Here is a 23968-nt window from a genome sequence, read left to right on the forward strand (position 1 = left end):
GTCAACTTAAGTGTATGAATTTTCTAATCCAAAGCTGGATCCTTGTGCAGACTGGTTGTACAAGTAGTTATAAACTTCTTGGTCAAATCTAGTGTAATGGAATAATATTTAAGCTCTTCAGATTTACTAGTAGCATTGTCGAAATGTGTTACAGTATGTGTCATGTTACTGGCTCTGTCAAGCTTCATTTATAATGTAATATTTTGTGGTCAAGATCAAGACTGCATTTCTACTACAAATCTTTAAGAATGTGCAGTGTTCTGTCTTGTTTCAGTATGTAGTCGTTGCCTTGCAGTGGCCACCTTAGTGAAACTTCAGATTTGACATTATATATGCAGGGGTGTTTGGATCGTGAGTTGGAATGGTAATTGAAAATGAAATTAAAGGGTATGAAAATGAGGAGTATGAGAATATATGGGTGGAGCGTAAGTGGGCTCGAGTTCCCATTCCATGTCATAAAATTGTCAATCCAAATACCAACATGAGTTTGAGATTCTGATTCCCGTTAACCGAACTCATTAACCATGAACCAAACGTCTCCTTAAACTTTCTCTTGGATTCGTGTTAAGGGATCTTGTAAACATGCTTTGTTATCTGAAAACTATTCCGCAATTCTCAAAAAATGAAGGTATAGTCTCGCCTTCTGCTAATGCATGGCTGCATGTTTTCATTAGAAGTGTGAATAAAATGGAAGTTCCAAGCCCAAAATACGTCTCCATATTGATTTCACTGCTAATGGTTTCTGCCTTTCTGCTTTATAAAGCAGAGAGGCTACTACTCCCTCCGTCCCAAATTAACTGTCCAGTTTGACTTTTTGATGGTCAATTTGACCCAACTTTGACTGAAAATTAAAAATTATTCTTTTACAATTTTACAAAACTGAAAAATATATTCTAAAATAGATTTGATAATCTTTTCAATGATATATATTTCATAATTTTATTCAATTATTTAATATACATATTTTTCAGTCAAAGTTGGATCAAATTGACTATCAAAAAGTCAAACTGGACAGTTAATTTGGGACGGAGGGAGTATATTTTACTAAAAGTTTTTATGAGTGGAAATATTAATAATTGTATAAGAGAATAAGGAATCTGAGACACCCCTCGGACAACTTTTCTCAGATAACCAATGAACTGACTGTGTTTTGATAAATGATAGGGACAATATTTTGATATTCACAATCTTTTAAGATATCAGAAGTTATCTCGGACGATCAATGAAATGACTGAGTATAAATGACTATGAAGTGATTTTATTCACTATCTGAAGCAAGTTATTTGAAATTCCTTGTTCTCATTCTATAATTAAGGCAAACAAAAACTGATTCTTGAAATTATTCTAAACGAACTTCATACCATTGAACAGAACCAACATCGCCAGCTATTTCTAGTTCACAAACAGAAGAGACGAGGAAAGACACAGCATCATCAATATCTTCAAATCTTGCAAGGTCAGGGGGGAGGGATTTTGCTGGCCAGTTTTCTAGCCAGTTCTTCAACTTGGCCCTCAATTCTTCCTCTGATACAAATACCTCAGTCTCTCCTGGTTCCATTAAAACATAGGTATCTGAAGAGAGATTGGCCCTGCTCCTCCTTGATGCACATATCTTTTCCAGCAAAAGAGAGTAAAAATGATTAGACATAGGTCTTAGAGCCAAAACTGGCCAAGTTTTTTGACTTAAAAGAGTCCGAAAAAGCAGTTAAAAGGTCCTTCCAGCATCGAATTCGGACTAAAATGTTTAACTAAACAAGCCTTCAATGGACTGATAGTTTAATGCTATTACTATTACCTTCCCTGAATTCCTTTTCTGGTTAGCATTTCCCAGATGAACATGTGAGGGGCATAAAGGATGAGTAACAGCTCGAGTCCTTAGTGTAACATTGATAGCTTCACTTTGATGAGTTACTGCGTTATTACCTAGATGATTGATTAAATTAGAGCTTATTTAACATGCATCCATCCACAATATATGTATTTGAGATGAACAGAGATTAACACAATTTAGAACTTACAGTTGAGGTTTTGAATGAATCTGTTGTAGCAAAAAGCTTTGTTCACTGTTGTGGCATTGCCTGCAGCTCTAATCATTGTTTTTTAAAAGGAAATAAAGGAATAGCCAGAGGCTGCAGATCAAAATGAGTAGCCTGAAGCAGCCATTGTTTTTATTGAGTGGATATTTGATGTTAAAGATGAGGCTTTATTATCCTTATGTTTCTTACCCACTATGCCCTTTTATATCATTTTTCAGACCAAAGCATAATATTTTTCTATGAGTTCTTAGAGGCATCAGCAATGCAAGAGCCCACACGTGTACCAAGTAAAAACCGGATTTGGACTGAAGCACTACACATGTGTACCGACTAAGCAAAAACCGGACTTGGACTAAAGCGCTCCAACGCACAAGCAATGTAAAACATTTTACGCCCTCCTGTTATATATACCGCTCCTCCTTTTTACTGAACTGGGTCAAGGAAAATAAAAAATAAGAATAAAAATAATACAAATAGCAGAAGTGGGTTCATTTCTTTTACAACTTTAATGTTCAAAGAGATTTAATGTTTTTACATATTTACATCCCTTCTATGAAAAACACTATAGGTGTTCAATAAATGTTAATATATCAAGAGAATTAGATTAAAATGATGAAAATCATATCACAAGATGCTGTTTAAGAATAAGAAACAGCCGCAAGATTTCAGAACCAGCTATAAGAAACGCTCGATCAACTATATTCTGACCTTTTAGAGGTAAATTATCATGATGATTACTTAACATGACTGATTTGAACTAGATTTGGGAAATGATACATAATTGACTGTCCAGTCTATTGTCAAAGAAGGTTTCGGCTTTCAGAACAGAAACGTTAGTAGAACTAGAACAAAATAAGAAAATACTCAAAATAACAGGCTGAATTATAGGCTCAGCAATATTTGGATTATTTTACACAAAACATTACTCTATATTAAGAGAAGCTCTGTCATATTTGGATCATTTATGCAAAACATTACTCTATATTAAGTTTGGATCATTTATGCAAAACATTACCCTATATTAAGAGAAGCTATGCAATATTTGGATCATTTATGCAAAACATTACTCTATATTAAGATAAGCTCTGCAATATTTGGATTATTTATACAAAACATAACTCTATATTAAGAGAAATCTTTATATAGATCACCTATAGTTTCTAAAAAAAACAAAATATGCATAAATTTAGAATGCAAACATTACGGTGTGTTACAACTGTTAGACTATCTCTAGTAAATTTTGTTGCATCTTGCCAGACACATGACAGTTAAGATTTGCTCAGCGTCCCAAAATTGGCGCCTGGCCTTTCTTTTAAATCAAATTTTCTTGTAACAACGTTAAACCTTTCGTAAGGTCTAATAAATCCTCCTCTCTCTTAAAGCCTCCAAGTTTTGCTGGGGTTCAGAATATAATCAAATTGTCGTTCTAGCATTAACCTGCGAATTTATAATTCCACTTCCATTTTTGCAGTCCGTCCCTTGTACATCTCTTATCAGGCTCAATACCTGTGCATTGTTGTACGCGTTTGACCTGAGATAAGGATCGCAAGGGCTAATTTTAGTCAAGATCGACTAAAATGGAGTCCGAAAATGGAAGTGGAATTAACAAGCACCAAACAAAGGATGATGGTGATCAAAATACCCAGGACAGAAGTTTTAACCATTCTAATTCTTCAGCATCCTCATTTTCCGCATCATCATCCATATCTAATCCGTTAGAGACAGATAATTTGAACGATTCTGACCCCCAGACAAAATCTGAACACTATGATCTTAAGTCAACACCAGGAGATTGGAGCATGATGAGTTTATCGCCACGGTCAACATATTCACAAACTGACTTTAGTGCCTACAATTCATCACCATCATTGCCACCGCAACCTCAAGGGGCAGGAAAACCTCCAGAATACCCAGGGTTTGACCCCAACCGGATTCCATCGTCTGTTTTTGCAACTAGTAAGCCCGCGTCAGGTGTTGAATGGAGCGTGGCTTCAAACGATTCCTTGTTCAGTATTCAGATGGGCAATATGAGTTTTACAAGAGATCATTTAAATTGGATGAAGTCCGGAGAGCTCAAAAGCCCTGATTCTGAGTTCACAAACAATCCATCCAATCTACCTCCTATTACTGAAAATTCATCTTATAACTTTCATAACCTTGAGGTTGTGAATGAACATGAATTAGATGATGGCAGAAATAGTACTTCTAGTACACAAGCAAATGAAACCAACAAGGAAACACACACATCTGCTGAGAGGACTCGTATATCTGATCGCGCATCTAATGCTTCTGATGGTCATGGAATGCATCCAGCCCTCGAACCTCCTACACCTGCCAGGGTCTCCCAACAATCAGATAATAGCAGAATAAGCAACAGTTCTTTTGCATTTCCAGTGTAAGTTATTACTCGCTTTCATTTCCACATATTATAAGTTCTAGCATGTAAATTTGTGCTGATGCGTTCAACATGGCACTGAATTGACTCTGATTCAATTACAGATTGGGAGGCGAAACACCTGCAAAGAATCCGACTCAGAACCCAGAGCCGCAGAAAAAACCAGAGGCCCCTGAAGTAGTAGCCGAAAAACCCGCTGAGACCGGATGGTTCAGCTGCGCAGGTTTCACTTGCTCATGTTGTGCGTGGCCTTTTCCTTTAGGTTTCTGCAAGTGATACAACGAGAATGTTCAATCTACAGGCGTCGTATGTTGTCATAGTCTATGTTACTCGAATCGGCCAAAAATGTCCAACATGAATATGTGTCGGATTGTCGGCAATAATCAAAAAATTTACATATTTTTGACTTAAAAATGTACATACTCATGTCCGAGTGTCGAGTATCCGACCCGGATACTCGATGAAGAATCCGAGTAACATAGGTCAGGCTGCTATAGCTATCATCATCAAATACATTTTGTAACCTTCAATCTTCTATGAAATATACAGAACATAATAAAAAAATTCTTTTGGCTAACAGATTGCTTTTAACAGTTTCATCATCTATTCCGCAGATTGCACTACACATGTTCATTTTCAGATTAATTTGCTTAAAAAATTGAATGCTGGCACAAACAAAATATGTAATCTGCAGAATTATTAGAAAGCTCCAGTTACACATGGACAAAAACTATCCATTAAGTAAGAATCTTTTGACATAAAGGTGCGCATTAAAATAAGTAAGCTGCTAGCTGCTAAATAATTTGTGTACGCTCTCTTTGGCACTAGAATAATAATGTGGGAAACGAGTGTTTACTTAATTATCATGGATTATATTTGTTCGTCTAATTCGAATCGATCATGTACAGATTAACCGAATTGAATTATATCGAATATTTTTAAATATTTCGATACAGATTAATACTCTTACACAAGGTATGATATCCAAAAATAAATTTTTACAGAGTGTGTGTATTAAATATTAATTCAGGCTGAGTTGATGAAGCAGTCAAGTTTGATCAAACAAAAGGAGGGAAGACGTTGATAAGTTTCACCCAGTAGAGAGGGAACAAAACAAACTGTCATTTCATGGGGACAAAACCTAGTAAAATCCGCTGAGTAAGAGCCAAAGCCACCATTTCAATGTAACGTATTCTACAAGTGCCAAAGTGCTGCCTTAGCTAACTTTTTTGGTGCCCACACAGCCCACTTAGAGCAAGTCTAAGAGTAGCATGTCCTAAGTTAAAATTTGGGGCATTTTAAAATTTAGGGCATTTGATAAAAAGATTGCTTCAACAATATCTTAGTGATGCCTTATATCACTAGGACAATTCCTTCGAGCCCTATTTTTGAAGCACTCTCTCTTGATTTATCTCATATTTTATAATAAATTCCTACCAACACTCTCCTCTCTCTACTTTATATTATGTTTTAATGATGAAAGTGAACCTTTAATAATAAAATATTAAACATATAGTGAAAATAAGGCACATTGTTAGAGTTGAATTTAACAGGATATGTCCTAAACTACTTAGAGCAAGTCCAACAGCTGCCCTATTTAGTGTCTTAAGTCATAATATAAGGCATTTGAGGAAAAAACTTGATTCAACAATGTCCTAGTGATGCCCTATATCCTAGGACAACCCATTCAAGCCCTATTTTTGAGGCACTTTCTGCTCTATCCCATATTTTATAATAAATTTTTACCAATACTCTCTTTCTCTCTATTTTATATTATGTTTTAATAATGAAAGTGAACTTTTAATAATAAAATATTAAACATATAGTGAAAATAAAGCACATTGTTGGAGTTGAAGTTAGTAAAATATGTCCTAAACTACTAGGACATAATTTTTTATATTATATTTAGGACTCCAACTAAGACACTGTTGGACTTGCTCTTAGGACATAATTTTTTATATTATATTTAGGGTTTCACCTAGGACACTATTGGATTTGCTCTTAACAAATATACTACTGCATTTTTGCTTAATCTCAGTTATTTTTAATCTTCTTTGTTAATTTCCTCTTCCTTTCAGTTCCAAATTTCAAATCAAGAGAGCCGGCTTAGATTTAAAATTATGATTTATGATTTATAATTATTTAATGTAATAACTGTTGACTTAAATTATTATTATTTTTCGATAAAGCTAGCTTAAATTATTTGTTTGAATGAATTTATATTATAGCGACTTATGAGTTATTAGAATAACAACAGAATTATTTTTAATAAATTATCTATTTTAGTGTTGAAATTGATTTTTATTAAAAAATCGTATAAATAATATAAGTTGATTAAAAGCACATGATATTTTAACTTCTGATTTTAATCAGTTTCAGACTTGTTTTTAATTTTAAATCAATTTTTAATTTGTTATATAAATATATATTTTTCAGATTAAAGTGAAAAATGGCGAAAACATGGACATATAATCCGAGAGTCCGGGACAAACACATTCACGGTGATGTATTGGACTGAGATTTTAAAAGATTTTTTTTCATTCATGAAATCTAGCGTATTCAATTGGGCTTGTTTAAAATCCACTAAAATCTAAAGATATTCAATTGTGATTTAAATAATGCTACAAAATCTGGTAGTATTTAATTAGGATTTTAAATTATGGTTAAAATATGATGGTATTTAGGTGAGATTGTTTAAAATTCATTAAAATATGATGTATTCATATACTAATGAATTTTTTTGAAATTAATAAAATGATGGATTGAGCACGGTTGGATAGCTAAGTGGTTAAGAGTTTATCCTCTGTCGTCCCATGTCCTGGATTCGACCCTGACTCACCTCGAGAATATCTTAGAACAGATACTCATTTGTAAGGCTATAAGCCATACTTGTCCAAAAATAAATAAATAAATAAAATGATGGATTTAGTAGCATTTCTCAGTATATTTTAAGTTTTTTGAAATCCCACCAAAATTCATGAGATTTTGACGTATTACTTAAATCCTAGATAATTCATATCAATTTTACGACATTTTATCAAGAATCCGCACAAAATCAAAATCATAGTAATTCATTAAAATTTATAGATAAAAAACAATACATTAAAATCTCAACACAGCCGGTGCGACTCGACTCTCTTTCATCTATACTATACTATAATAAGCCAACATGGGTATAATTTGTAGTCCAAGATTTTAGTTATATTTTTTGGTTTGGTACTCTCCTTTTGGTACTACAAGTCTACAAGTATGGAGTCTATTGGTATTATAAACAGTTTCAAATACTAAAAACAATACATTATCATATAATATTTCATTAAAAAAATTATAATGATGTTATAAATAAAATTATAAATATACAATTTTGAATATCTTTTTTTAACAAAAACCTTCATATAACTCTTTTTTAACTTTAACGTGTTCTATTTCAATATAACCATTACATAACCCTTTCTAACTCTGATCTTAAAAGTTATTCTTGTCAAAAAAATCAAGATTAAAAAATTACGTTGAAATTCGATTGATTAGATTACTGAATCTTTCAAAGGTATTACACGATCGGCTATGTTTGAAGAAAATTAGAATTTTATAATTTTTTTTATTTTTAAATCTACATATACTAAATTCGGATTAAATGTACTAAAATCCTAATATATATATATATATATATATATATATATATATTAGGTTTTGTCCATTTTTAAATAATCGGGAGAAATTATAGTCGGTTGAATACTAAAATCCTAATAAAATGATGTTAAAATTTAAATTATAAATAATAAATTACGAACTATATACCCGTCCGTGCTTCGCACGGGTTAAAGGCTAGTACTTGAAATAATATAAACCCAGTTTATTATTAAAATAATAAATGAGCGGATGAATAACAACTGTCAGTGCCGTACAAATATGGATTTAAAATGGTTCATGCCCGGAATATTCAAACTAATTTCTAAATTTGCAAAATCTTAAAATATCAGATAATAATAATAAAAAACAGTCCCCCAAACCAAACCAGACAATTTCAACAAAATTAGTGGGGCCCACTGAGGCAATGAGCGTTTATGAAGGACAAGTCACGTGGGTTCCCCACCACCACGGCGAAGATGAGACCCTAAAAACCAGACCGGTTGAACCGGTGACGGCAGGGGTCCAGTCCTTGTGGAAGACCAGCTCAGGCTGTTAAGCCAAAGACTTTGTTGCATTCGTATTAGACGGGGACATTGACCGGGTTTAACATTAATAAACCGGCATTGCCCGGACCCATACCTTCTTTTCACATTAATCTATCGGCAAAACGGGCCCCATACCTTTTATCAAGAAAAGATGTTTACGTTCGTAATCGTGGAGGTGGCCTATCCCTTTTCCGGAAAATAGCATTGGTTGTAATAATAGTATAACTTTAAAGTTTGGTTTTTGCGAAGTTAGCGGAATCTAATTTCCGGAGTTAAGTAATATTCTGAAAAACTCGGGAAAATAGATTTTTTCGTCACCCAACTTATTGTATATTTAGAAACTTGCCACTGAACTATAAAACTTTTTCTTTTTTGTCACTAGTGTTAGGTTAGGATTTTTTTATCACTAAATTTAGGTTCAGATTTGATTATTAACACTATGTTATTCTTTTTAGCATTATTAAAATATAGTGGTAGTCTGCAATATTATGATTATCTGATATGTGTTTATATCTTTATATGTAGTCCTCCACATGTGTCCTACGTAGTTTACGTTGGAGGATGAGAGTTTGACACACACTTTACGGTTCCTAAAAGATTTAGTTTCATAAATTATTTTAATTTTTTTTCTGAATAAAAATTTAACACTTGAATTTTTGCACACAAAAAGAAAATCTCAAATTTAAGTTATGGAACTATGTTTTATAAGAAGTGAGACCTTAAAATACATGCCAATTAATAATTACATAAATGAGTGGTAAAATCGAGAAAAATTATAATTAGAATTCTAAAAATTCATTAAACTATCAATCTGAAATCAATAACTTCAAATAATTTATCATTTACAATCAATTCTCAAGCAAAATTAAGTTAAGTGATACTGTATTTTTATGGAGTCGTAATATAATTTATAAAGCTAAATTTTTCAGGAGTCTTAAAATGCGTGTCAAACTCCCTTCGTCCAACGTAAACTACCCAGGAGACATATATATAGAAAACTATATATAATTGACATATAGCGTATCATCATAATATTACAAACTATTACTATGTTTTAATAATGCTAACGTTAGTGACAAAAAAAATCCGAACCTGACATTAGTGACAAAAAGAAAAAAAATTATAGTTCAATGGTAAGTTTCTAAATACATAATAAGTTGAGTGGCGAAAAAATCTATTTTCCCATTTGAAAAACCTAAAAGTTTATATATTTTGCGATTCCATAATCATACATTTTCGGGTGATAAGTTGCATAGTGTATTAAGAGTTAATTTCATATAAGAGAATAAGTCAACATTTCCTACAAATAATATAAATTGAGCAGATAAAAACCTCTTTTAATCAAAATTTAGAAAAACATTATCATTATCCACGTATTCTTTTTATATAAACTTGTCTGTCAAATATGCCCTCTCTATTTTAAAATATAGGTTATTTGAGTTTTTTTAACACTGGTTCGTTTAGTTAAAATTATTATTTTCTACTTTTTAAAATAAAATATCATGATTAATAATATGATCGATTTTTTTCAAAAAATAATAAGCTTTACTAGACAATCAAAATATTTTAAAGTATGTGTTAAAAAATAAATGAACTATCATGGAGCAGCAGTTAATTATTATGATTATGATACTTAACATATTCGAAGAAGTCGATAGTCTTCAAAACATTCTTATATTCAGTGTCGTAAAAAAGCGAAAATCAGAGTTAATTAGTTTAGCCACGGAATTAGAATGAATCAAAAATTTATTGAATTAATTAAAAATTAATCAGGTTAATCAAAAATTAATCAAGAGTTTTATCAATTCAAAAATTAATTACCATTTTCGGAACACAACCATGCTATTCCAAAATGATATTATCCAGCCGAGCTTTCTCATTTCAAAGTACACAGGCATCAAAGATACAATGCCATGCCAGGGCCTTTTAAAGGGTATTGTCATCTTATAAAAACTAAATTGATATTTCTACTTTTATTTATTTTAGTGAAAGACTGAACAAAAAAGTTATATTTACTTATTTGTTATTTATTTCCCATTTCAAAGATAATGATAGAGGTTTAGAATATTAGAAGTAAAACAAAAGAACTTGACTAAAATTATGCATAGTTCTGGCAACTGTGGAATACAAACCTCATTTGTGGCCTATGTAATTTTTCAAGTCACTTTCTGAGAGTGACTCTTTAGATATATAAATATAAATCAAATTCTTTCGAAAGAAGCACACTATGTAATATTTTTACATATTAATATTCATAGAAATGGAAGATGCGTTTTTTTTTTTCCGTCTTTGGAATTAGTAGTGTGGAAAAATGTGACCAATTTTTAGGATTTGAATGTCTTTTTCAAATATTAAATAAACAAACACATATTAAAATCAATAACAAAATATTAGAAAATTTTAAAATTATCCCAAAATCTTATTATATGTCGTGTATGTATAATTAAAAAAATTTCTAATTATATGACGGATACATTCATAATATATTAGCACAAAATTCAAATATAAAATTTTCGGGATAAATTTGTGAAAATATTTATGGATTTCCTGACTCATTGTAGCATAAAAATATAATACGGAGCAATAAATAATACTATTATCAAAATCAAAATGGAGAATATTCAAATTCTGATTTTTTTCCATATTTCATAATTAATTCATATTTTTAAGTTGAAGGAAGGAAAAAAAATAGAATATGGTTGTAGAAAACTAGAAGAGAGAGAGAAGAAAACGAAATGCAAGAAACAAAGAACAAGAACGCGTTTTCACAAAGAACAATCACTGTTGAGTCTTCATAGTCTCTCTCCTCACAAAACTCTCTCTCTCTCTCTACCCATCTTTACAATCACCACAAAAATTAGGGCTTGGGTTTGGGGGTTTTGAGCAAACCAAGCTCTATAAGACTGATTCAAACACTCAAAAAACTTGCAAAGATTCAATCTTTTTTTAAATTTTCTTGGACCCTTTAAGGGTTTCAATAATGGGTCGTTACAAATGTTACAGTTCTCACAAGCCCTTCAAGTTCTTGATTTTCTTTTGGGTTTTTGCCTCTGTTTATGGGTCGGACCTTTTTGGACCCGATTCGGATAAATCGGCTTTGTTGGAGATGAAAGCCTCTGTTTCTGACCCTACTGGAATGCTCTCCAGCTGGAAATCTACAAGTGCTAATCACTGTTCTTGGTATGGTGTCAGCTGTGATGCAAATTCCAGGGTTTTGGCTCTCAATGTTAGTGGCGGTGGAGGTAATTCTGGTTCTTTTTCTTGTGCTAAATATGCTCATTTTTCTATATATGGTTTTGGAATTAGAAGGGTTTGTAGCGGTAGTGGTGTTGTGTTAAGTGGTAAGATTTCACCTGCTGTTGCTAAGTTGAGCGAGCTTAAGGTTTTGTCATTGCCTTTTAATGGGTTAAGTGGTGAAATTCCTGTGGAAATTTGGGGGATGGAGAAGCTTGAAGTTCTTGATCTCGAGGGGAATTCTGTTGGCGGTTTGTTGCCTAGCGAGTTTAAAGGGTTGAGGAATTTAAGGGTTCTTAATTTGGCGTTTAATGAGATTGGAGGGGGAATTCCAAGTTCTTTGTCGGATTGTGGGGGCTTACAAGTGTTGAATTTGGCAGGGAATCAGATGAATGGGACAATTCCGGTGTTTTTGGGGAAATTTGGGGATTTAAGGGGGGTTTATTTGTCCTTTAATGGACTTAATGGGAAGATTCCTCAAGAGATTGGGGATAATTGTCGTAAGCTTGAGCATTTGGAGCTTGCGGGTAATTATCTTGTCGGAGGAATACCTAGCAGTTTAGGTAATTGTAGCATGCTGCAGTCACTTTTGTTATATTCGAATATTCTAGAAGAGGTAATTCCTATGGAACTTGGACAGCTAAATAAGCTTCAAGTATTGGATGTTTCAAGGAACAGTTTGAGTGGAATGATACCCTCTGAACTTGGTAAGTGTTCAGAGTTATCGATTGTAGTATTTTCAAACTGGTGGGATCCTCTTAGTGGCGGTGTCGAGTCAGATTCTGATCTTTTGTCGACTTCTGGTCATGAAGAATTTAACTTTTTTCAAGGCACGATTCCGACAGAAATCATTACTCTTCCAAAGCTCAGGGTATTATGGGCACCAAGGGCCACTTTGGAAGGAAAACTTCCGACTAATTGGGGTAATTGCGACAGCCTGGAAATGGTGAATTTGGCTGAAAATTATTTCATGGGAGAAATTCCCATGGGTCTATCCAGATGCAAGAGCTTGTACTTTCTTGATTTGAGTTCAAATAGGCTGACAGGGGGCCTTGTCGAGAGTCTTCAAGTTCCTTGTATGACCCTGTTTGATGTCAGCAGTAATTTTCTGTCTGGTTCTATGCCCTTGTTTAATTCTAGTGCTTGTCCTCTTGTTCCTTCATTAAGCCATAAGCCTTTTGAACCCTACACCCCTTCAAGCGCATACGTGTCATTTTTCGATTATGGAGCTCGGAATGCAACTTCATTGCCATTATTTGGAGATGTTGGTAATCTTGCAATCATGCACAACTTCGGTGGCAACAACTTTACTGGGGGATTCTCTTCGGTACCAATTTCACAAGAGAGATTAGGTTCACATACTGTTTATGCATTTCTTGCTGGCCAAAACAAGATGAGTGGACCATTTCCTGGTGGATTATTTGGGAAGTGTGATATGCTAAAGGGTTTTATTGTTAATGTCAGTGGAAATGGATTATCTGGTCAACTACCGCTAGGAATTGGTGCAATGTGCAGGTCTCTCATACATTTGGATACATCTAGAAATCAGATTGCTGGAGCAATACCTAGTTTTGGAGGTTTGGTTTCTCTTGTTGCTCTTAATTTGAGCTGGAATCATTTCCAAGGTGCTATTCCTGCCAGTCTTGGTCAGATAAGTAACCTCAAATCTATTTCTTTAGCCAGCAATAACCTTACTGGCTCAGTACCTCCGAGCTTATGGCAGCTGCAGTCTTTAGAAGTGCTAGATGTTTCTTCAAACTCTCTCTCTGGGGAGATTCCAGACAGTGTTGTGCATTTGACCAACCTCACCACTCTGCTGCTGAACAACAATAAATTCTCTGGTCAGCTCCCTACTGGTTTGGCAAATGTGGCCAGACTTTCAGTGTTCAACGTGTCCTTCAATAACCTCTCTGGGCCAGTCCCCGTAAATAGTAAGGTAATTAAATGTAATGATCTCCTTGGGAACCCATTCTTGCAGCCCTGCCGAGTGTACTCTTTATCAGGATCATCTTCAGATCAACAAGGAGGGGATTCGCAAAATTATGCTGCTTCCCCATCTGTGAGTGAAAGCAGCAAAAAGAGTGGCAATAATGGTTTTAACTCGATCGAGATTGCATCCATAACATCTGCATCAGCCATTGTGTCAGTTCTGCTTGCTCTCATTGTCCTGTTCTTTTACACCCGAAAGTGGCATCCGAAGTCCAGGGTGGGCGGGTCTGTCAGAAAGGAAGTTACTGTATTTACTGATATAGGGGTTCCTTTGTCATTTGAGAATGTAGTGCGGGCCACAGGAAGTTTTAATGCTAGTAATTGCATCGGGAATGGAGGCTTTGGAGCAACCTACAAGGCTGAAATTTCCCCAGGCGTCTTGGTGGCTATAAAACGGCTTTCAGTTGGACGGTTTCAAGGAGTACAACAGTTTGACGCAGAAATCAAAACACTTGGCAGATTGCGCCATCCCAATCTTGTTACTCTAATTGGATATCATGCAAGTGAGACGGAGATGTTTCTTATATATAATTACTTACCTGGCGGTAATTTGGAGAAATTTATTCAGGAAAGATCCACAAGAGCGGTAGATTGGAGGATACTTCACAAGATTGCTTTGGACATAGCACGTGCGCTAGCATATCTGCATGATCAATGCGTGCCACGTGTTCTTCATCGTGATGTCAAGCCTAGTAATATATTGTTGGACGATGACTTCAATGCTTATTTGTCTGACTTTGGATTAGCTAGACTCCTTGGAACATCAGAAACCCATGCTACTACTGGCGTTGCTGGAACTTTCGGATATGTTGCTCCCGAGTATGCAATGACTTGTCGTGTGTCTGACAAGGCTGATGTCTATAGTTATGGGGTCGTGCTCCTTGAGTTAATTTCAGACAAAAAAGCGTTAGATCCCTCATTTTCTTCATATGGCAACGGTTTCAATATTGTTGCTTGGGCATGTATGCTTTTGCGGCAAGGGCGAGCCAAAGAATTCTTCACAGCAGGATTATGGGATGCAGGTCCACATGATGATCTGGTTGAAGTGTTACACCTAGCAGTGGTATGCACTGTTGAAACTCTATCCACAAGGCCAACTATGAAGCAAGTTGTTCGGCGGCTGAAGCAACTACAACCGGCATCATGTTAGCAGGATAGGAGCAACCAGGTGATGACATAGTGATTAGTAGGATCTAAGCACAGCCAGCAACTGTATGTTTTATATATTAATATAATCAGCTGATGGGCATATGTGAAGCAATTGTGTAGGCTTTTTATTAATTTATTTTTTTGGTTAAATGAATGTTTGAAATGTTGAAATAATTATGTAGAGTTTTATTGTTTTATAATATCAAATTTAACTTGATCTACAGTTATAGATGGTCAGCATAAATTTTGCTTGTCCTTTCTTAATTTTTTAGTGCTTCGATAGTTTTGTCGGGTGATTAGCTTGGATTAGTCCTGATTATTTCTTGGCTTGATTCGCTTCCAAATCAGTGCTACTAGTTTTTGTGCGTGTCGGGCATCTCACTGAAGCGGAATCAATCTGATCTGGCTTCAAATTACACTACCGATTAGAAGAGGAAACAGTTGGTGATTCTCTGTTTTTGGTATAATCTGATTACTTGGTAATATTACATACCTTATTATTATAGATCAATTTGTCTTGGTTTCGGTTCGATACGTGAAACATCAAACAGATCAGGAATCCAGCAAATTCAGTTCTGTTATGTGGTTATAGTTTCAAAATTTTACAATTTCTGATATGATGCTGTTGTAGTTTTTGTTGTTTGTGCTTACAGTTTTAAATTTCTGACTATTTAATGTTCCCTCTATTCCGGTCGTATAACTTTAGAGCTAAGTTCTTACCGGTTATTTGGATGGTCTCAGTAATTCATTTATGTTGGAGAAGCCCAATCAAGCTTATATGCTCCACATTGGTATGTGTTGGCAATATTGCTGTTCCATGGTTGAGGATATTGTTTGATTCTCAGAAGCTGGCTGCTTTAAGCAGTATGAGTGAGGACCAACTATTCAGAATAGTAATATTCTTTTGAAGGAAACACACCTAAACAAAGTTACACTAATTGCTAAGAACATCATCAAATAACAAGGATGTGGAGCTATCCCCTTTGTTCATTGTGAATGGCATGAATCACTTTTAATTCATCACACTCCAGAATCAAGTTTCTCTCGGCAATTTCACTCTGCTGCACCAGCCTCTGCCATATCAGGAACCCATTATACTTCAAGTCTCTTCACTGCAGCCACCGAAAGCCATATCAGGTACCCATTCTCACCCCTTATAACAGCTCCAAAGCTAACACGGCTTCCTGGAGTGATATGTGCATCCACGTACACAATTTGGAGGTGGGGATGAGCACCCAGCAGCAGAAGGTTCGTAATAATTTAAGATAGGAGGAACAGATTATATAGTGCGATGGAACATAGCTACATGATCCAGATTGGATCTTGTAAATACCATCTGAAGAAGGCCACTGTAATCTTTAACACAAGGCCATGAATAAGAGAGTGAAAAAAAACGAAATAAGACCAACAGAGCGTAGTAGCGTACCATACAAAATTTGTACAGTTTTCCTTTAAGAATACGGTAATGGAAAAGGTTGTATTTCTGGCTAAATATCATGACAAAGTATAGAAATGGTCGAAACATATAGTATGCCGTGAACTAAACATTTTAGATTAATATTAAAGGAGTACTTGTGAAGAAATCTTCGATCTCTCGGCCTTGTATTATGGCATATGTACTAACCTTCCTCACCAGGTATTGATATATTATCCACCACAGTTTCGATAAATTTATCTTTGTTTTTCATCAGTTGAACACCCAATGTTTTGCAGCAAATCCTCGGCCAGCGTATGTGTTCCTGTAGACATGGATGGAAGATAAATGTCTCCAGAAGTCCAGATAGAAGAATGCACCACAACTGAACCGGAGTTTGATTTTTTCAACGGATAGTGGTTTGTAGTTCATAGTTAGTCAACTGTATTAAACAAATCTACTTCCTCTCTTCCTTTTTACAAATATATTTCTATCTACACTCAATTAACTTATTCGGCAGATTCTACTGAATCACAATTCATAATATAATATAAGGGTGCTGGTCCCAGAGATGATGCATCAAACATTCAGGATTATAACAAAATTCTGTCACATCCTGATAATCGCAGAAAGGAAGAAGTCCGATCCGCGGAAAATTATAGGGGATGACAAAAAAAAAACGCTTGAATCTGCACCCTTGAAATTCAGATTTAACGATTTTGAAGCTGTGTGTTGGTTAAGAGTTATATGACATAGGGGGCTGTGGAACAAAACCCATAAAACATAGCCAAAGTAAGATTTAAGAACAACATATCATACTAGCTATCAAACAGAATTATAGATGTAAAGTGAAGTTCCTGCAAATTAATATATTTTCTGCAGAATTAATATCAAGCAGTAATAGTCACTGGTCATAACACAACACTGAACAATATCCCGAATTTAAAAACATTCCATACACTTGAGTCGATATAACTTATAAACTGATGCCCAAATACATGATAAAACATCTGTCTAAAGGAAGATTTAAAAACAACATATCATACGAGCTAAACAGAATTATAGATGCTTCGCTTAACCATTTTGATGTCCCTTAAGGGATAGGCTACATCACCGCCACCTGCATGTTTGATGAACTCGGAGGGAGTCATTGAATCACCATGACAGGCACAGATGATAATTACGTCATCTTCATCGTTGTACCTGGAGAGAAACCCTTCTATCTTTTGGCCATGTACAGTTGTAAACACACATGGCATGCCTGTATTATTGAACACTATCCCATTAAGTTTGCCTCTTGCTGCAGGTATGGCTTTCGGTGGTGTATTTCCTGCCACATTTCGGACACCATTTGAAGACCCGATGTTTGCAGGATATCTCTGGCCTGGGTATTTGTTTGGTCATGTTACTCATGTAGATACAAATAAGAAAATCAATTACTAAAGAAAAGACTCAATCAAGTATCAACCACCAAAGTATATATAGGCTGCATAACATATTTGAGTGTAATATCTTTAAATTTGCAGGTTTCTTCTAAATGAAACGCAAATGATGCTTTCAATGTCAATAGAACTGACAAATATCAAACATATATGTAAATATTGTAAGGTATACAGATTATTTTGAACAAACTAACCTCTCTATATGTTTTGGCAAATATTTATAATAAATTTCTGCCGAATCTATCAGAACTTAATTCAGAGCACTAATCATTTTCATGAATTATACATATTAAAACAAAAATATGCAACATGCTGCCCACTTTATATTTCACTCACAAAATATCAAAATCACAAATGACATGTGTAATTGGATAAAATTGCCAAGAGAAAAGTATCGTTACCTTCCATGGTCTGACACTGAAAATAAGAGGAGTTACTACCCTGTGAATCAGGTGCCTGCTTCATCTTTAATTCACCTCCATTTTCATCAGAAATCGGCGAGCTCCATTGGTTCGGAGTGATCAAGACCTCCGGATGAGTATTTGTTCTCTGATTTCTTTGTGGATCAACACCAAATTTCCCATTCAACGAAAGACTTAGACTTAGATCAATGTCTTCTTCTTCTTCTGTTTCTTTAACAACTTTCTCCTCATGTGGTCGCATACTTGAAACAAGAAAACACCAAAATGATGAAATTTTGATTAAAAATAATTGATATAAAAATGAGTATAACAAAAACAATAAAAGCTTAGCATACCTTGGTGGGGATACAAAGGAATTGAGTGAATAAACCATAGTCAAGTAGAAGTAGTTCTTGTATTGGATCTGTGCACTCTGCTAGACAGGACTCTGCTATACTCCACGGATTTGCATGAACCTCAGTTTAAGGTGGACAGCAGAGCTTGTGTTTCGTCAGCATACTAGGCACGTGTCGGTTTATAAATATTACAAGTGACTGTGACATGTGATACATAGTGAGTTGACAGATACGTTAAAATAAATACAGTTATCTTTAACACGTTCAACCCATATACGTTAATATAAATACAGTATAGAGTTTACGTTTTGAATATATATATTTCCAATACCGTAATTAATTTTGAGACAGATACTGTTAAAAGATACAGTAAAGAAGTTTTAACTTATCTACCACCTACCCACCCAACAACGGCCTATAATTAATTAAATTTAGAAATTAATTAGATCTGAGACTTGTGCTTTAGAAAATATATACAAAAAGCACACGTTTTGAACTTATCTCCAACGAGGTCACAATTTATTTAAATTTACAACATTTACATGTCATTATTATATTATTTTATTATTTGTTATAATATCTAATTATATTTATGCTCTTCTATATCTGTTTTCTTAAAAGAAATAGTTTTGTTTCTTTCAAAAAATAATTAATATTATATTTTAATTTTATTCTTAATAAAATATAAATACATTATTTAAAATAATTTGACCATCCATTGTGTTCTTGTAGAGAGAAAGTTGATTATACTAATATTTAGGATGATAAATGAGATATTATTCTAAGTGCAACAACCTAAAAATGTAAATACTCAATTTCTTAAATTTTTGCAAAAATACTTAAAGAAATTAAAAATATACTTTATTTTGAATTTGCAATAATCATAATCGATATGACCAAAATCAATCCAATTCAATCGTGAGAAACTAGAAATTTTTTCTCTAAAATATTCCTTTAATGGCATATTGTATTATTAATTGTTACATCTACAATCTTTTCATGAATATTTTTGAAATATAGTAATATTGTGAGATATCAAAAACATAAAAATTTTCTAATAAATTTATGTTGACATAATTACTAAATAATTTGTTATCTAACATCACTCTAGCTTGACATAAATATTTACAGAAGATTTAAAAATTAGACAAATAATCTAAAATTAATATATATTTCTAATAATTACACATAAATTCATTAGAACATTTATCAAAATACTATGTTTACTTCATTTTTCACAATTTTACTATATCTTAAAAGTATTTGTGAAAATACTGTAGATGCAACAAATTTTTTCCGAGAAAGTTTTTATTTTCTGACAATTGGATGGATGCTGATTTTTGTTATATTGACAACAATTGTTGTAACACAGTAAATTTGCAAAAACATTTAAAGTATAGTATATTTGCAATTTTTAAAAAAATTATATGTGATTTTGCAAGAACTTAAAAAATTGAGTATTTTTTTTTTAAAACCTCTGCTCCTTCGGGAGTCCAAGGGTGACCAAGAGGATACATATCTCTTTTTTAAAGAGCTGAACCAACACTGTATTTTTGCTCCTATGTTTTGAAGTATTTACTTGTAGGTTTTTGCACCTAGAATAATATCTCATTTATCATCATAAATATCAACATAATCAACTTTTTCTTTACAAGAACACAATGGAGGGTCAAATATTTTAAATAAAATATTGATGTTATTATAGGAATATAATTAAAATATAATACTAATTTAATTATTTTTCGGAAGAAACAAAACTATTTCTTTTAAGAAAATAGAGGCTTATAAATATTATTGTATATTATAATAAATAAAACAAATATAAAAAATATATGTGAATGTTGTAAACTGAAATAAGTTATGACTTGATTTGGTATAAGTTGAAAATTAAATTTTTTCATATATAATTTTTTAAAGCACATATCTCAAATTTAATTAGTTATAGGCCGTTTAGTGAGTAGGTGGAAGATAAGTTCAAAACGTAAACTCTTTACTGTAACGTATCTGTCTCAAATTTAAGTAATTATGTCAGTCATATTAGAAATATATTCAAAACATAAATTCTGTATTTATATTAACGTATGTGGGTGGGTGTTGAATACTCACTAGGTATCAGGATTCACGGGTCAGGTGTCACTTGTAAAATTTATAAACCGACACGTGCCTAGTATGCTGACAAAACACAAGCTCTGCTGTCCACCTTAAACTGAAGTTCATGCAAATCCGCTGAGTATAGCAGAGTCCTGCTGTCTAGCAGAGTGCACCGATCCAATATAAGAACTACTTCCACTTGACTATGGTTTATCCAGTCAATTCCTTTGTATCTCCACCAAGGTATGCTTAGCTTTTTTAATTGTTTATGTTATACTCATTTTTGTATCAACTATTTTTAATCAAAATTTCATCATTTTGGTGTTTCAAGTATGAGACCACATGAGGAGAAAGTTGTTAAAGAAAGAGAAGAAGAAGAAAACATTGATCTAAGTCTAAGTCTTTCGTTGAATGGGAAATTTGGTGTTGATCCACAAAGAAATCAGAGGACAAATTCTTGTCCGGAGGTCTTGATCACTCCGAACCAAAGGAGCTCGCCGATTTCTGATGACAATGGAGGTGAATCAAAGATGAGGCAGCCACCTGATTCACAGGGTAGTAACTCTTCTTATTTTCAGTGTCAGACCATAAAAGGTGATGATACTATATATTCTTTTGGCAATTTTATCCAATTACACGTGTCCTTTGTGATGTGATATATATTTTTGTGAGTGAATTATGAAAAGGGCAGCATGTTGCGTATTTTTGTTCTAATATGTATAAATTATAATAGATGAAAATATTAGTGCTCTAAGTTAAGTTGTGATAGATTCTGCAGAAATTTATTATAAATTACTAAAACATATTGAGAGGCTAGTTTGTTCAAACCGATCCGTATACCTTACAATTTTTACAAATATGCTTGATATTTGTCAGTTCTATTGACATTGAAAGCATCGTTTGCGTTTCATTCAGAAGAAACCTGCAAATTTAAACTTGATAGAGGGAAGGAACCAGAAATTTGGGTTGGGGTGGGCTTGACAAGTGAATAACGAAGAAAAATCTATGTTCATTCATGCTAGGAACTGAAGAAAGTGAGAACTCCACCTTGTTAATCAGCATTCTCTATTCTATTTTCTGAATCTACTTGATTATATTGATGCCGGACTTAGTTGATAGTGAGCTTGGGCTTACTTAACACATAAATTATATAATATATATAACTACTAAACTTTTTTTTAAAAAAAATTACCCTGGGCTTAAGCCCAGGTAAGTCCTTCTATACTTCCGTCTCTGGATATTACACTCAAATATATTATGCAGCCTATATATACTTTGGTGGTTGATTGAGTCTTTTCTTTAGTAATTGATTTTCTTACAAGTAACATGACCAAACAAATACGCAGGCCAGGGATATCCTGCAAACATCAGGTCTTCAAATGGTGTCCGAAATGTGGCAGGAAATACACCACCGAAAGCCATACCTGCAGCAAGAGGCAAAGTTAACGGGATAGTGTTCAATAATACAGGCATGCCATGTGTGTTTACAACTGTACATGGCCAAAAGATAGAAGGGTTTCTCTCCAGGTACAACGATGAAGATGACGTAATTATCATCTGTGCCTGTCATGGTGATTCAATGACTCCCTCCGAGTTCATCAAACATGCAGGTGGCGGTGATGTGGCCTATCCCTTAAGAGACATCAAGATGATTAAGCGAAGTATCTATAATTCTGTTTAGCTCGTATTGATATGTTGTTTTTAAATCTTCCTTTGGACATATGTTTTATTATGTGTTTGGCCATCAGTTTATATTTCATATTGACTCAAGTGTATGGTATGTTACTATGTTGCTTAAATTCGGGACATTGTTCAGTGTTGTGTTATGACCAGTGACTATAACTGCTTGATATTAATTCTGCAGAAAATATATAAAATTTGCAGGAACTTCATTTAACATCTATAATTCTGTTTAATAGCTCGTATGATATGTTGTTCTTAAATCTTCCTTTGGATATGTTTTATTATGAAGTATTTGGCCATCAGTTTATATTTTATATTGACTCAAGTGTACGGTATGTATCAAGGCTTCTCTTTCCAGCTTGGTATTAGTAACAGTAGAAAAGTATATAAAATTTGCAGGAACTGCACTTTACATTTTAATTAGCAGCATACATGTTTATTTCATAAAGAAGTTTAGGACGTCTACATAAAAGTTCTGAAATTTTTATTGCAGAGTCTGACACTCGGACATGTATTTATGGTGGACACTTTTAGCCATGTTCGAGTAATATTATATATAATTTATTATGTTATTGCCGCTGGATAACAGAATTTTTAAAGAAAAATTGCTTATGTTCGGCGCTTTTTTTAGCTGGACAACTGAAATCGGAGTTGCTGCAAACATTGGGTGTTCCTTTGATGAAAACAAAGGTAATTTTATCGAAACTGTGGTAGATAATATGTCAATTCCAGGAGAGGAAGGTTGATACATATGCCATAATACAAGGCCGAGAGATCGAAGATTCATCCACAAGTACTACCATATAATTCCCTTTTTTTATTATCATTTCCAGCATGTTGCTGGCCTTCTAACATTGCGTTCACTTGGATGGATTTGAACGAAGAGAGAACAGAATGAAAAATTATAAAGAAAGAAAAGAGTGACAAATTTGTGAGCGAATCTAAATTTTCTATGTTAAAGATTGCAGGGAAACATGATGTTAGAAGTGAAATGTGTATACGACTTTGATTAGATTTCTAGTTCAAATAGTAAAAAATTAAGTACACAGAAACATAAATCATCTGATGCTACAAACTGCAAACTCCTCACAGTAAGGAAGTGAGCAAAAGTAAAAAAGAAATTCTCCCTTGGGCTCACTAGTCGCCTAAACTAACGGGCCTTCCTTCCGGTCCTAGTAAATACCCGTTAATAACGGAGACGAGATGTCGATCTTGCATTTTGTTCGTTTATAACACAATTTTTGTGTATCAAACATTTTCTTTTATAAATTTTGTAAAAATTTGGGAGAAGATTAACGAACATTCAAACAAATCTCAGGTAATTCTGAGGCCATATATATGGCATCCACCATGAAATCAATGTTTAAAGCTCTAAGAAAATACATTCTTAAAACGCCATGGGAAATTACTGGACCATGCGCAAGCCCCGAATACAAAAATGCCATTCCTACTCTCAACGATGTTCGAGTTTTCTCACCTGCAACACCGCCTACAAAGGTCGTTGTCCCCACCTCCGATCCCCAAACTGTCTTTGACATTCAGTATTATTCCAGGGATCAGCGGCGCAACAGGCCGCCCATTCGTCGGACTGTCCTGAAGAAAG

The 23968-nt window shown here is 33.9% G+C and overlaps 5 protein-coding genes and 1 long non-coding RNA gene across 6 annotated transcripts; 3 read left to right on the forward strand and 3 right to left on the reverse strand.

Moving 5' to 3' along the window:
• Positions 1–1236: 1236 nt before the first annotated feature.
• Positions 1237–2226, reverse strand: LOC108195315 (protein CHLORORESPIRATORY REDUCTION 7, chloroplastic). The gene is made up of 3 exons (XM_017362275.2): positions 2019–2226; positions 1796–1923; positions 1237–1612 (listed from the first exon to the last, which is right to left on the reverse strand). Exons 1-3 carry the CDS (start codon positions 2092–2094, stop codon positions 1340–1342), a joined length of 477 nt encoding a protein of 158 aa, XP_017217764.1. The 5' UTR covers positions 2095–2226; the 3' UTR covers positions 1237–1339.
• A 1089-nt stretch (positions 2227–3315) lies between these two features.
• Positions 3316–4861, forward strand: LOC108195398 (uncharacterized). Its single transcript, XM_017362355.2, has 2 exons — positions 3316–4431; positions 4536–4861. The coding sequence occupies exons 1-2, from the start codon at positions 3614–3616 to the stop codon at positions 4705–4707; spliced, it is 990 nt and encodes a 329-aa protein (XP_017217844.1). The 5' UTR covers positions 3316–3613; the 3' UTR covers positions 4708–4861.
• On the reverse strand, positions 4140–4994 carry LOC135147661 (uncharacterized). The gene is made up of 2 exons (XR_010285375.1): positions 4855–4994; positions 4140–4697 (listed from the first exon to the last, which is right to left on the reverse strand). It is a non-coding gene; the product is annotated as an uncharacterized LOC135147661 (long non-coding RNA).
• Positions 4995–11329: 6335 nt separating this feature from the next.
• On the forward strand, positions 11330–15201 carry LOC108195132 (LRR receptor-like serine/threonine-protein kinase RPK2). Its single transcript, XM_017362084.2, has one exon. The coding sequence runs from the start codon at positions 11587–11589 to the stop codon at positions 14977–14979; it is 3393 nt and encodes a 1130-aa protein (XP_017217573.1). The 5' UTR covers positions 11330–11586; the 3' UTR covers positions 14980–15201.
• A 2054-nt stretch (positions 15202–17255) lies between these two features.
• LOC108194937 (ninja-family protein AFP3) lies at positions 17256–18497 on the reverse strand. The gene is made up of 2 exons (XM_017361874.2): positions 18236–18497; positions 17256–17776 (listed from the first exon to the last, which is right to left on the reverse strand). The coding sequence occupies exons 1-2, from the start codon at positions 18495–18497 to the stop codon at positions 17442–17444; spliced, it is 597 nt and encodes a 198-aa protein (XP_017217363.2). The 3' UTR covers positions 17256–17441.
• Positions 18498–21014: 2517 nt separating this feature from the next.
• LOC108195140 (ninja-family protein AFP3) lies at positions 21015–22363 on the forward strand. Its single transcript, XM_017362092.2, has 2 exons — positions 21015–21276; positions 22029–22363. The coding sequence occupies exons 1-2, from the start codon at positions 21015–21017 to the stop codon at positions 22361–22363; spliced, it is 597 nt and encodes a 198-aa protein (XP_017217581.2).
• The last annotated feature ends 1605 nt before the right edge of the window (positions 22364–23968 follow it).

Source organism: Daucus carota, chromosome 7 (genome assembly GCF_001625215.2).
Source record: "Daucus carota subsp. sativus chromosome 7, DH1 v3.0, whole genome shotgun sequence".
NCBI classification, from domain to species: Eukaryota; Viridiplantae; Streptophyta; class Magnoliopsida; order Apiales; family Apiaceae; genus Daucus; species Daucus carota.

Bases quoted from the DNA above. Each gene is read 5' to 3' on its own strand.
- LOC108195315 (XM_017362275.2), bottom strand. From the start codon at position 2,094: ATGATTAGAGCTGCAGGCAATGCCACAACAGTGAACAAAGCTTTTTGC. The intron at 1,924-2,018 runs GTAAGTTCTAAA...TCAATCATCTAG, and splicing joins ATTCATTCAAAACCTCAACT to GTAATAACGCAGTAACTCAT. The intron at 1,613-1,795 runs GTAATAGTAATA...TTGCTGGAAAAG, and splicing joins AGAAAAGGAATTCAGGGAAG to ATATGTGCATCAAGGAGGAG.
- LOC108195398 (XM_017362355.2), top strand. From the start codon at position 3,614: ATGGAGTCCGAAAATGGAAGTGGAATTAACAAGCACCAAACAAAGGAT. The intron at 4,432-4,535 runs GTAAGTTATTAC...ATTCAATTACAG, and splicing joins AGTTCTTTTGCATTTCCAGT to ATTGGGAGGCGAAACACCTG.
- LOC108195132 (XM_017362084.2), top strand. From the start codon at position 11,587: ATGGGTCGTTACAAATGTTACAGTTCTCACAAGCCCTTCAAGTTCTTG.
- LOC108194937 (XM_017361874.2), bottom strand. From the start codon at position 18,497: ATGCGACCACATGAGGAGAAAGTTGTTAAAGAAACAGAAGAAGAAGAA. The intron at 17,777-18,235 runs GTAACGATACTT...ACAAATACCCAG, and splicing joins TCAGTGTCAGACCATGGAAG to GCCAGAGATATCCTGCAAAC.
- LOC108195140 (XM_017362092.2), top strand. From the start codon at position 21,015: ATGAGACCACATGAGGAGAAAGTTGTTAAAGAAAGAGAAGAAGAAGAA. The intron at 21,277-22,028 runs GTGATGATACTA...ACAAATACGCAG, and splicing joins TCAGTGTCAGACCATAAAAG to GCCAGGGATATCCTGCAAAC.